General features: G+C 40.8%; 1 protein-coding gene across 3 annotated transcripts; it reads right to left on the bottom strand.

Moving 5' to 3' along the window:
• Positions 1 to 441: 441 nt before the first annotated feature.
• Snrk (SNF related kinase) lies at positions 442 to 13699 on the bottom strand. 3 transcript variants are annotated; one of them, XR_010575421.1, is made up of 10 exons: positions 13464 to 13699; positions 7344 to 7676; positions 6756 to 6935; positions 6476 to 6698; positions 5659 to 5800; positions 5387 to 5596; positions 5112 to 5336; positions 4923 to 5049; positions 1799 to 3934; positions 442 to 1752 (listed from the first exon to the last, which is right to left on the bottom strand). XR_010575421.1 is itself a non-coding variant. In XM_065492881.1 (9 exons), exons 2-9 carry the CDS (start codon positions 7671 to 7673, stop codon positions 2846 to 2848), a joined length of 2526 nt encoding a protein of 841 aa, XP_065348953.1. In that variant the 5' UTR covers positions 7674 to 7676; positions 13464 to 13699; the 3' UTR covers positions 442 to 2845. The 3 variants fall into 3 exon arrangements, 1 of the variants encoding a protein (XP_065348953.1); XR_010575420.1 differs by having other exon boundaries at positions 442 to 1740; XM_065492881.1 differs by having other exon boundaries at positions 442 to 3934.
• Between the last annotated feature and the right edge of the window lie 376 nt (positions 13700 to 14075).

The raw sequence follows: 14075 nt of genomic DNA, 5'->3' as shown, positions 1-14075 counted from the left end.
GTTAGCTTAATTATAACAGTTTGACCAGTTTGAGATGAATTTCATGCCAATATAGTTTCTAACAAAGCTGCCAGTTCAATTTGAAATTGAAAAATGAAACGTTTCACAACTAGAACGCAGCTTCAAAGAGGGATGTGTTTCATTGATTTTACAATTTTTGTTAGCTTCTTTTAAATTATCAACTTTAAATCTCTTAGCCTTCTTTTTGTATCAACTGACAACGAAACTCCAGGGCTAATTAAAATTTGAGCAGTAACATTTAAATTACTAAATTATTGCTGACCAAAGTTCAATTGATTTTCCGCTTTAATTTTAGTGCGATTTAAAATTACCATTGAAATTTTGATCATTTTCAGGCGGTTCTCATTAATTTGTTATGGAATATTTAGGGAGTTTTTACTGTATTAGTAAAATCATTTTGTTCAAAATGAAAGCAAATAATCCATTTTTCATACACTGAAGCGTTTATTGTTTCATAATAATTATCAATTAAATTTACATACCAGATAATACACAATAAATAGGTAAATAACATTAAAGTGGGAGTAATGAATAATTAAATAAACAAAGTCTCCTCAAGATCAGGTAATACACAATCTAAGTGACTGGCAATGAGCATCCCCACGAGTCGTAACGCACTAAATAAATATTTTTTTATAAAAAACATACGATTGCACGAAAATGATTTTTGGGACTCACAAACTGTGGAGGAAAAGGGGGAGATTCCAGACGAAATGTACAATCAACTCTGTTGGACTGTGTATGCGCGTGTGTAGCGGTAATAAAGGTTCAACATGCATCCACATTCAGTCGTAACTCCTAAATTAAGTTTGCTACTCTTAATTTGTAATTAATTGCGTTTGATAACAGTATTTTCTCTATGCCAGCACAGAGTTTTGTAAGTCTTTTAATTTTCTTCCTAAGTTCCACCTTTGTGACCTTCTTCCTCAGCGATTTAGTTAGTAAGTAATTTTTACGTGAATCGGCACCGAACAGGTTATGTTTTGACAGTTTTCAACCTTCAGTTAACAGCGTTCAAATCATTAAAAGCATCAATTAAACCGGTTACATCAACCTTTGAAGGGGAAACGTCTGCACTAGCTCAAAACCGAAACATATTGTGTTGTCCACCCACTCCAATGCGAATGTTTCGAAAGCATCGATTTTATTGATATATTGTTCTTGGATTGAATATTATTGCACCGAATGAGATGATGATAATAATCATTATTGACGACAGATCTCATACGAGCGGTGGTAGGGGACAAGAGTGACAAATCGAGCGATTGACATCAATACAGTTAATTAATTATGTGTAGTCAGTCAACTATGTAGAGCAGATAGAGATAGAGAGAGGGCATTACATGAGAAATTGCACAGTTATACAAAACAAATAAGAAATAAAATCTGACAGCTGTCGAAAATCATGAAAACCCGTCTTTTGTGTAATTTCATACGACACATTGAGGCTGCCAGGACGAGATTTTACATTGGTTGATGATTCTTGTGCTTGTGTAAAGATAATTTCGCTAAAAGAGACGAAACAGACAACAAATAAAAAGCGTCTGATATTTCAAAGAATCTTGGCAGTTAATAAAAGCTATTGCCTCCAGCAGGAAGTTGAGCTCACAGCAGGTTTAAAATAACAGTGGGTGCACTGCTACCATTCCATCAATCGGGAGTGTGTGTATGTGTGTGCAAATCCACCCTGAAACAGTAAGCTGGGATTTTCGCCACTTGCTTTGTTCAAACCTACAGTTAGAAGAGTACTATTTATCAAAACTTTTCTATGGCTTACTGATCAGGGCGTCTTTTTCTGTGGTTCGTGGCCTCGAGAGCGAGGGGACGTGATCGCGGCGTTAGCTACCAAGAAATTGCTTTTGATCCCTCACTTTTTGCTGCAGCTTTAGAGTGCATTTCTCGTTAAAATGTATTATTTGAAGCCTTTGGTACTCGGTTTGATCCTACAATTCCATAATTTTCCTGACAAGACTGAAAATAGACAATCCAAATTAAAAACGTACTTCAATAATTGAAAGGATTTGTTCACAAGCTACTAAGTTTTTCAAGATAAAAACGACATCAAATGTATTGGTCGTGTTTTTCCAACACAACATGAATTTATATAATTAAAGTTGGAAATTTAAGACTATATCAATAATTATAATTGCATGTGTAAGATTTACTTTTACACTTACACACAAAATGAGCACAAATTATGTACTTAGAAGGCAAAGTCTTTGGGACCCAAAACCCTCTTTAATTACACAAAATCGTCCAAATGTTTTTGAAAAGCCTGATAAACACATTAAAAGCCGCTTAGATTGCTTCATTGCTGGTGCATTTAAAATTTTCCCACATTTTTTCTTTTGTGGTGGGTTTGTGAAAAAGTTGCTTTTTAAACCTGTGAATCCGTCTCAATTTGACATTTTAGCTGATAAGGAACGCATAAATAATTGCAATTAAAATGTGATATTGTTATTGGCAAGAAACCAAATATCTAGAAAAAGAGTTATAATTATTGTAAACCAGTCTATGATGACTCTGAAATCGCATGATGAAAAAAATCGTCTTAAATTCCCAACCTAAAAATCGATTCCGAAGAAATCTACGGTAAAATGATCTGATCAGACACAACACGAGCAGGGATCAAAAATTCTGCACAAATACATAAATAGCCTAAAATTGTAGCGGAAATACACTCTTGAGTAGCTCTTTCCTAGTGATTGGAAGAAACTACTCACGCCAATGCGGAGTTTTGAAGCTCCCAATCGAGACCACCACATTTGTTGTTTGTTTGATCCCCAATAATGAACCTCCCTGATACAAAAATATCCGTCATCTCCTACGTTTTGTCCGGAATCCACACAACGCTATTTACATTCTCGACGCTGCCGGTCGAGTTGATGTTGTTGTTGGCGGCGGCCGGCTTGAACAGCGGCAGACATAGTTTGCGGTGCAGGTGGAAGTATTTGGTGATTTTGGTGCCCGAGGAGCCAGCCTGCTTGTTCTCCTTGGCGTCCTCACCGGCGGCGGCGGCGGCCGCCGCCGCCGCCGCCTTCCTGCCGCCCACCAGCAGCATGAAGCGGGCGCCTAAGCCGCTGCGACTGCGCGTCCGCGGCGACACGGCCGCCGCCGCCGCCGTCGTCGCGTTGTTGTTATTCGCGGCAGCCAGCAGGTTCTCGGAGCTCTCCTGCACTTCCGTGATCCGGTTCAGTGATTGGCTCTCGCGCAGCCGCGTTTCACCGGCCGTGCCGCACCGCCGTCGGTAGCCACCACCACCATGCTTACGGCCGCTTGAGCTCGAGCCACTTCCGCTGCCGTTTTTGCTGCTCTCAGTCGGCCGACCGGCCTCTCCGGCAGGCGGCACGCCACCTGAGCCACCTCCAGAGTGGCCCTGGCCCCCAGAGTCGCTTGAGTCATCGTTTGAGTCGCGCCGCCGACTGCTTGGTGGCAGGTGCGACTTGAATTTTCGCTTCTTCCGGTTCTCAGAGTCGTCGTCAGACGCGTCTGACGACGAGCAGCTGGCCGTTCGCGTCTTGTGCGGCTTGGCAGGCCGCGTCAGCACCATCCGCGGTGCCGAACTCACTTTCGCTTCATCCACTGATTCCTCGCTGATGTCACTGAACGTCAGCGTCGGCGGCGGCAGCGTTTTCAATTTGACACCCGCACCACTAGACGCCGCCGCAACGTTCGACTTACACGGGTAGCGGAAACGCGGCGCACCTTTGCTCACCTCGGCACGCTCCAAGGTGCTTAGCTCCTGCACCATGTGGCTAAGCTTGCCTTCCGAGCGGCTGCCTCTGCGGTTCAGCAGAGAGTGGCCTGAGCCGCTGCGCGACGAGTCGCTCCCTGCGCCCAGGTCCGTGTCGTCGTCATCGTCCTCCTCCTCTGTCACGATGCTGCACTTTCGACCCCTTGGCTGAGTTGGAGCCTGAAATGTATTGATAATTAGTTTCTTTAACGTTTGTGATTCCTTAATACTCTCAGCAAAGAAGAAAGTTTGAAATATGTTTCTTGGTAATTTGCTTTTAAATAATTATAGCTAAAATTTAATTGAAAATATGAGTTTTGTTTCCACAGCGAATGAATGACCATGAAAATCAAATCCATTGATGGGACGCATCTTGAACATTCTGAAAAAATTGAATATTCCTTCAAAGATGTAAAAATGGTTATTAAATTCCAATTTAACCCGCAAAAGAGGTGATGGAATAGAGACTAGACCTGTAGCATAATGTTTATTTAAGATTTTAAATAGGAAACTTCCCTCAGCGGTTTGTTCTGAGATCTTTTAACAAAAAACTCTACAAAATGCTGAAAGCTTACATTATTTCCTATTTTCATTATGTTAATAAAATGTTATTAGCAGTGTTTATTGTTCCCAAGTTATGTATAATTGAAATTAGGTTGATTTAAGAAAATTAAGATTTTTTTCAAATGATTCAGATGACATAGTGGAGCTACATTTTCTGCTAATCAGATCAAAAAGTTTGAATTTCAATCCCAAATCCAGCTTACTGCGATTCGCCTCGCCTGAGTAATAAATGTTTGCTAATTCTCCTCATTCACGTTTAATTTATATAATATCTATAATATAAATAAAAATTAATTATCCACAAACAAATTTGATAGCTACTAGGGTCTTTTTTCTTTAATCTTAAACTTAGTAATAATTGTTCATTGTATTTTAACTTAGGTTTCTGTATAGTATAAAGTAAATGAATATGTAATCATAAACAACGATAAAAATGCTCATGTTAATTACAGTAGGTCATCTGTCCATTGGTGATATGTTTAATGCAAAAAGGTCAACTACTATTACACTCATGATCCAGATTGATAAAATAGCATAACCATAAATTTACTCATATTATCTCGTTCAAACTGCCAGCTGGCTTATAAATTCAAATATCTCTAACCTGAATGACATTCTCATTGGGAACTTGAAGCAAAGAATTATCATGACTAGATTGCTGCTGCATCTTTGAGCCAGAGGCGCCAGACTTCACGGAGGTCGGCTGCGGCAAAATCAAATCGCCAGGAGATCTGAATAGAAAATGGGGGTTATTAATTTCATCACTCCATCATCACTACCAATTAAGACTCACCCTTGACTGATTTGATGGAGGGTAGGTCGAGGCGAGCCACGTTTGGCACTATTAATTTGCGGCAAATTCGTGGAGTTTGGCATTGAGGGGATGGGGCTGGCGGCCAGAGTCAGGCCCCCAAGCTGCACTAGCTGGGCTTGCTCCTGGCGCTGAGATCGAAGTTTTCGTTCAGCCAGCAAGAAATACGTGGCTGTTATGTGATTGTACTCGTTCTTTTCCAAAGCTCTGGGGAAAGACCAATCAGCCGCGATTGAGATTTAAGCGGCAAAACTCACTCTAAAACTTCTTCCTTTGTGGCGATTTTGCCGGACACCATCTTTTGAATGATCAAATTGTGGTCCTCTTCGGAGACGTGCTCCCTAGAAATGAGTGGCAAGTACTCGGAGGGCTGCACCTCGCTGCTCACCTGCAGCCAGGGGTCCTTGGCAAGGTCCTCCAGGCTGGCTCGTTTTTCTGGCTCGCGAACCAGCATTCTCGCAATCAATCTTAAAAAGAGCCCGAGTTTTAATTGCTAGGCTCTCACAGAAAATTTTGGGACAGCACTTACTTGCAACAACCTTGAGAAACGTAGGATGGCATTTTATACTTGCAGTCCATAATCATGGTGAGGGTCTCACTATCGTTTGCCTCTTGAAAAGGCGCGTGGCCACAAACTAACATGTAAAGGATAACACCTAACGACCACACATCTGGAAACACAAATAATAATTTCAATATTAGATTTAACAAAGTGAGGAAAAATGAAGGTTAATTTGTAGAGCCAACAATAATAATAACTTGTAGCTGGAAGAAATTAATTCGCGAATTTCATCAAGCTTCTATTTTAATTTGATCTAAAACTTAATAATTCTGATTTGGTATGGAAAATCACTAAATTAAATACCAGACAATAAATACCAGCAATATATTTTGTTTTTGACAGTTTTGTAATTGATTAAGACGATTTTTCAAACATAAATTTTTATAAATGCATATTATTTGATTTAAATAGTTTATTTTGGAAAAATCCCAGTAATTTTTTTAATGTGCAACAGACAAGAGAGAGAAGATACCAATGGGGGATGCAGAATATGCGATTTTTCCATTTGTTTTCACTGATTGAAGATAGTTCAAGACATATTTTCTATTCAGATTAAGACAAAGGCAGTTTAAAAATTGGTTGGGGCTCTTTTTTATAACGACAGAAGACTAAAAAGGAATGGAAAAAGTCGTTTGTATGACATTTTCAGCATTTTAAATAATTTAAAATTTTCACGTGTTGCAGTTATGTCTGCCTATCAATATCAAGCTATTAAATTATTGATTTAAAAAAATAACTCGTTCAAATGTTGGTTTGTGGTGAAACATTTGAAGACATGACGCACCTACTGCAGGAGCATCATATGAGTCACCAAGGAGAATTTCAGGCGCCGAGTAGGCTAGAGAGCCACAGGAAGTTTCCAGTTTCTGTCCGGGATTGAACTTGTTGCTGAAGCCAAAGTCGGTCAGCTTGACCATGCCGAGCTGCTCAAAGAAAACCACGTTCTCCGGCTTCAGATCTCGGTGCACCACGTGCAGTTTGTGGCAGTATGAGATGGCGTGCACAATCTACATCAGCGGATCAACATGAGCAACGATCCGCGGTCAATGAGTCAAGTGGCTTACTTGTCGGAAGTAGTTTCGAGCCTTTTCCTCGCCCAGACCATCGTCGTGGCGCATTATGTAGTCGTAGAGGTCGCCGCCGTCAGCCAACTCGAGGATCAGGTACAGTTTGGTCTGCGTGTCTATAACCTCGTACAGACGAACCACGTTGGGATGTTGCACCAGCTTCATGCATCGCACCTCCTAAAACGCAAAAATCGACTCAAATTTGAAAATAAAAAATTGGTTACAACATTTAATATTTAAACGTCAGTTCAAAAAACATTTTCAGTGATATTAGACTCAACTACTGGTCGATGAATGATAAAATGAATTTCCCTCTGTGTATTTATTACGACCTTTTCAGGCCAAAATTAAGGAATAAATCAGGATTTTTAAAGCAAACGAACCATTTAAATAAGATTATAGGATTCTTATACAAGAGGTCAGAATTATTTTTGCGAATAATCAGATTCAACTTCAAAACCTTGACAGGAGAAACGATTTGCACATAACAATAAATAATTGGATGGTATATGTACAATAAGAAACAATCGCTAAGCTAATCGTGAATGCAACAAGCATTGAAGGCGTCGACATTCAAATTGTCACCTGAAAAAGGTGCGCCTTGGAGACCTCGTCGAGTTTGGTCTTGTCGATGACCTTGACCGCAACCTTCTCGCCGGTGAAGACGTGTCTAGCGAGCTTGACCACGGCGAAGTGGCCCCTGCCGAGCGTCTCCTCCAGGTCGTACAAGCCGGCGATTTTGCATTCGGAGCCGCGCGGCACGAGGCTTGACGAGCGGCTCAGCAGCGGGCCCGGCTCCTTTGGTCCCAGTTCGCGGCGCAGCAGCGGCGGCGCCGTCAGTCCCTTCCGCTCCGGCGACTTGGACTCGACCTTTGAGATCAGCGGAGAGACGTTGCCCTCCCCTACTTGAAGCATGGTCTGAAATTAAAAGATGAGACGTGTGAACCCAGGTAACCTGGCGATATAATTGTGCCCGCATGCTTGTGCGTGTCACAACGGTTTTTTAATAAACATATCAAGGATGGAACTGATTTTTTTCTACGGGCTCTTGGTTTTAGATAAATTGGCAACGAAATTGAATTAATCAAACCACTCGTTAGCTGGGGTAAAATTTTATGAATATAAGAAATGCTTCAAATTAATGGCTCTTATCTGCTGTCTATCTGCGCGAAATTAATGAAGGATGGGCGGCTATGACTAATTTTTGTGAGAAAATTTATCTCAGGCCACATCATTTACCTGAAAACTTGATATTATATGCAGGAAACTTTAAATGTCTGGTCTTTAAAAAAGGATTAGCTGCAATAATTGCTGGGAAATTTTGTGAAAATCCCGCCACTCGCCTTCACTGCTTCGAGACTTCCAAAATTTCATCTGTTTGTATGTTTGCTTTCTTTTAATTAATTTCTAGCGAGTTTATTCTGTTCTTTTGCTGACATGAAATAAATTTGTCTCGCTTATCTGGTACCTGCCTTTTTTATATTCTGAATTGAAAGACAAATATCGTGTTGTTTGCATAGTTCATCATCATCATCACTCATTTTTCGTAACCATTATGTATCCCAGCCTCAAGGTTGTTGGCTTTATTAGAAGTGGCTATTGAAGAGTAAAAAATATATTGTTATTTTTTGTTCCACCATTTAGCCAGCATGCGTTGAAGCAATAGCGAATTCCGGAGTAGCACGTAAAAGTAACACCCCATTCATTCGGTGGTGTGCAAAGTGCAAACGCTCAATCGGCTCTTTTGTTTGCCGTTGTTCACCTTCCTATGAACTTGAAATTGCGCAAGTAAGTGGTGAGCTAATGCAAAAATCCCTTTTTTCAGATACAGAAGTTACTCTACAAAATCGGAGGCTGATCTCGACCTGGTTGTTCTTTGCACCTGAATTTACTTGCACACACTCCATAATTGAACTATCTATATTGTCAGCGTCAGCCCTTGAACTCGGTATGGAATTAAAACCAGTTTGAATAAAATTTAAGGAAAATATCAACATTATTTTGGCTTTTAAACATGTAACTGAGCTATTTTTTTTTAATTCATTGATCGCAAAATTTAGTTCCTCAGCTTTCATGTATGGAATTTCAACGAAAATCGGCTCAAATTATTTGCCAACCCCTCTAAAGATTGTGAGGAGAAAAATGGAAATCAAACGCAAAAAACGTCAAATTTTTCGAGAAGATTTAAAAATAAAAACTGGGCTTAGATAGTTGCTCGACACTTTTTTCTATTTCACAGTGTTGAGATAATTCTCATTTTTAAAAACTGTAAAAGACGCACATAGAGCGAAAGGGTGATTTCCGACAGTGAAAGAGTTGCTGCACATCATCGAATGAGGCTGTTTGTTTAACCGTGTTGCATTATCATATAATCTTTGTAGTTGCTGTTTTATAGGAAGGAATCACTCCTCGCCCTCTAAAATCAACCCCTCGGCAAGTGATTTTTAACCCCATATGCTTACGGATTCAAAGAGAACTTGGTGGCCTGCAAATTCAATTATACACGTACATATTTAATTTAATTAAAGCTTTGAATGCTCTACACTTAATCTTTCGTGACTGCCATGATTTTTCTGCATTCAAAGATTTGAAATTGGAGGCTCATTGACCGAGAGTTTCAATCCGTCGTCTGTCCCGAGAGTTTGAAAGGATGAAACATTAAATTTTATAAAATCCTCTCGCTCCAAATACCAAACATATTCGGCCGGCTAGCCGAGATAATCCGTGACGAGGAAGCGTCTTTGAAGATGCATCCATCCACTTGTTCCCCGTGCAGCCGCGCAATTAACCCTGCTTGCATGAAAAAGCGGTCAATTCCGGCTGTGCGCGGCCATGAAGTGGGTCAAGCGATTCAGCACCCAAACTCATTTGCCGCCGAATCGATCCCGTTCATGACATTTCGAAACTAAATTTAGAGCGGCCGCGGTGGCTGTGGCATTTTCCAAAATGATTGTGCGTTCGCCGATTGCGACGGACGCGCCGAGCAATTTTTCGCAGCGAGCAGCCTGTCGGGCAGCAGGAGAGCGGAAGGCTGGCTAAATTTAGTTTTTCGTTCGACCGGCCAAGCGACTTGTCCCTCTCTGTTTCTGCCTCGTCCGCGTGCACGCAGCCGGCCAGACCTATACTCAAATAGGCGACGCATTTTTCTTTCTTTCGCGCACCGAACAGCCGGTCGCGCACCGCGGGACAACCAAGCTCTTTTTTGGGGTGCCGCACTTATCGCGCACTTTCCAGCTCGTCGCAATCCCGCTGTCTAAGCTGACGCACGACGCAAATAGATTTGTATTTTGGAATGGTATTTGTCACGATAGCTATTTTCGGCGCCGCACGTGCCTCACTTGAATTGTCAGTTTCCCTGCCTTCCTTCCTAATTCGGCCAGATTATTCCATATTTTATACTAGTAACAGAACTGCAACGTTCAGTTCATATGGGAAGATGTAGTATGGATATTTAGTTTATAAAAAGAATTGCGGGTTATGAAATTGGGATTTTGAAGCGAATTGATTTAAACGTGCATCAACATTTTTGTGTTGTCATCACGTCATCAGCCAGCATTAAGCATTTTGAATACTTCTGCGTACTGGATTAGTTTCGTCAGTCGTGATTTTTTGATTCAACAGTTTCAGCAATTTAGAGCTTTAATAAATATGCCACGTATTATCAAAATTGCTTAAATATGCAGTTTTTCTTTAATTTAGCTTGCACACTATTTTCGATAGGACGAATCAATCGATGGGTCAAATTTTACTTGAAAAAATAAAATGCATGAAGGACATGAAGGTTTGTTCTGGCTCTATTCTATCACTTGATTGTATCAAACCGCAATCTGAAAAATTTTAATATTTTTTATGTTACCTAAAATTTTCTTATTGATTTAGATTCATTCAAAATATTTCAATGGAACGGTTTCAACTTTTATTATATCTTATCTTTGGGAAAAAGGATGTAACAATAAGAAGTAATCATCTGTTCAACAGCTATTTAATTCGAGATTTTCGTGGCTAGAATAACAAATCTAAGGACCTTTAAGACAAAAAATATCAGTCGATCTGTCTCCTTAAAAAGAGTTGGCACAAAAACAGCATTTAAAATGTAATTTTAAAACAATCCAAAGGAATTTTCGCATTCAGAACTCCATTTTTTACTCACTATACCACCCTCGAGTTCAAAATCTTTAACTTGTGATTGTTCAATTGTTAGTCAAATTTGTGAAAAGGGCAGCAATTTAATAAATTCACCGCAAATTAAAACTTCAGATCCCAAGAACTTCCTTATAAGTTGCCCTAGGTCAATAAACACCACTAAGCCAAGTAGAAAATATATTCCAAGATCGCTTTAACGTGTGAGCGCAATCTGGCTCTTGGTCTTGGCATGCGACATGAATTAATTAGCTTATAGTGAGAAAACTACAAAACGTTGTATTTTATTGCATCTTTTAGTATAAGGATAAGATGAGGTATGCAAAATATCATTGCATAAAAAATTGTGCTAAAGTGCAGATCTCATGTTATGATTTGTTTCTCAGTTTTAATTTAAGTGTCAAAATTATAAGAAAATGTTCCCTTTTATTCAGCTTGATAGAAAAAAATAAAAATTTATAAAACGAGCTAATTTCAAGTTAACAACAAGCAGTGATTAGTATTTAAAAAATATTTTTCATCCAAAAAATAATACTTAAAAGTGTCAATTTGTTTTATAAATTTTCGACGGTATTTTGGTCTTCTTTTCTTTTTGTAAATAGGCGGTTAAATTAACTCATGAAAAGACTGGCAGGTGCTAGAATGACTCCAATTGTCATTCATGCAACAATCATGTCTCATGTCGTTAAGATTGAATTATTTATTAGGACATGTTTCCATTATTTCTTAGAGCCTTTGATTCGTGTTGCAAGAAATGATCAATTTGTAACGTCCCTTTCATGTCAAAATGCCTGCGCCTTTCTTTTTGCCTGTTTCGCTGTGGAATCGAGACAAAAGGAGCATCTCTTCTCGGTTTAGGCTACTGGCAATTAGCTGGAAATCCGCGGAACGCAGCGGAGCACGAAATGCTTATGATAAATTATTTGGTTCCACTTTGTGCTTCCTTTTCACTTTGGGTCAACACACTCAGCGCGTGTAGCTTTGCAGTCTCTTATTTTTCTGCAAAGCGAGCGAGCGAGCAAGCGAGCGCTGCAGGCCAGGGTGCAAAATGCAAAGTGTAACTACTACACTCGCCGCCAGTAAAATACATTAATATTTATCTAGCGTCTGCTTTTTCCTCTAACGACAAAGGAAACAAATGTAGAAAATAGTGCTTGTTATATGATTTTTGTTTCAATTTGTGATAATTTGATGGATACAGATTTTCCAACACGAATTGAGCGATAATTATTCGATCAAATGAAAAACACAGGAAAAATCTCACTCACGAAGCTCGTCGAATTGAATAACCAAATAATGCTCAGTAGAAATAGAATGTGAATAATAAGTTAAGTAAGTACATTGTTTACGTTTCCTGTATGGCTTCATTATGCGCGAAAGACGAAAATCGGGCATAATCCAATTTGCATTTCGGTAAAATCAAATTAGCCTGCTCAAAGGACTCTGAGTGCGTTTCAGAGCACGAGACTAAATTCCGGCAGGTTTGCCACCTATATTTAATTTGAAAAGAAAAATAAACGATAGTTGATTTTACGCCAAAATATAATGTATTGATCCTATGACACTTTGAGCTCTCATCTTTTTGTTTTTAAGCCAATTCGTTTCATATTCTGTGTTAGAAAATTCCCGAACGCAATTATACAATTCAATTAAAAGTTTACATTTCAAAATTTGTTCAAATGTATCGGTCACTTAAAATTTTCATGCGAGGAAGCGATAAGATTAGGGCGACAGAAACAATAATTTATTATTCTGCTTATTGCAATCCTCCCACAGAAGAATGTTAGTATTTTTTACTGCCCGGATTCGCTTATTTACTCTCAAGAGCCCACAATCATATAATAATCCCCTTTTCCTGCTCGACAATGCTGGCTAAATTTTTTAATCCTGAACCCGAAGCCGATAAGCCCGAGCAGTGTGTCCCGATCCAGATGCACCTGGGCAATCGCACAACATGCCGTAGGCACTTCTTTCGTAATCTTGCACCACGCCGCTGTGTTTATAATAATACTCAAGAACCACCCAAAGGGGCCGATCAATACAAATTATTAGCACTGCACATGCATAATGTGGCGGGCTGGCGGCAGGCAGAGGAGAGAAGAAAATAATAATAACGTTCAAGGCCGGAAAGGAGTCGAGTGATTCCCTTAAACGAGTCCCCGCAGCCTTGGGGGGTGTCACAATCGCACGCACACACTCACGCAAAACACCCACCACCACAGCCCTCGTCTTTCTTGTTCGTATTATTATTGCACACGTTAATAAAAAAAACGGCAAATTGATTTCTGGGTCAAGTTTCCTCTGAGCAAAAAAGGTGCCGGCGAGTCGAGACGGCGAATTTGGCTACGATGTGTGTAGGTCTATGATCGCCGTTTAGGGTCAGCGACGGACCACGCCCCCCTCAGGCCGTCCTGGCGTCCGAACGGGGCCCTCCGGAGCGTCCTCGGCGGTGGAGGAGCCACCGGAGAGGCGCCCCCGTCCGGCTCTGGCCTCTGCCGCGCGTCAACGCGCACCGGACGCAGCGTGTACCGAGGGCTGTCCGTTTGCGGCAGTGTATGTACTAACCTAGCTGGTGAGCGTAGGACCGTCGGACGCTCTCATTCGCTCAGAAGCGGACGCTGGACGCTGCGACGCATGGCGGACGATTCCACGAGACGCCTGCTTGTCCGAGAGAGCGGCCACACGCGAGCATCGAGACTTGAATCACGCCGAACATGGTTCAAAACCGAAAGCGCACCAGCTGAGGAAGCAGCACACCCGCTGTCATTATTTCTATTTCGTCCACATTATATGGGAAAGGGAAGCCTGCGCACCCTACACAGTCCGCTTGAGGGAGAACGACTCCGACGCCATCTTGTGTTACCTTAAATAGAGAATTTTTCAATAAATTTTGTTCTAAATATGGCAGCGTCGTGTCTTGTTCTGCTTGTTTACTTTTCACTGTGGTTCTCTGAACAGTCTAGAGAGAGCACCACCGTAGCACTATTTCAACTGTAAGCAGAGTTTAAGTGGTTGCAAAGTGAGCTCTGGTGAGCATTCACAGAATTACGATCGATTCTGCCCTCTCAGCTTCAAATTGAGCCGAGGCGGCGGTGGGCGCTTCAAGCATCAATTTTTCGGCGCTTCACCCACTTGGCGCGAAGTTCCACGAAGACCGTCCCGCTGCTGGCGGTTCAT

This window comes from Cloeon dipterum, chromosome X, assembly GCF_949628265.1.
Source record: "Cloeon dipterum chromosome X, ieCloDipt1.1, whole genome shotgun sequence".
Lineage (NCBI taxonomy): Eukaryota > Metazoa > Arthropoda > Insecta > Ephemeroptera > Baetidae > Cloeon > Cloeon dipterum.
This window is presented reverse-complemented; position numbering and strand designations above follow the sequence as displayed.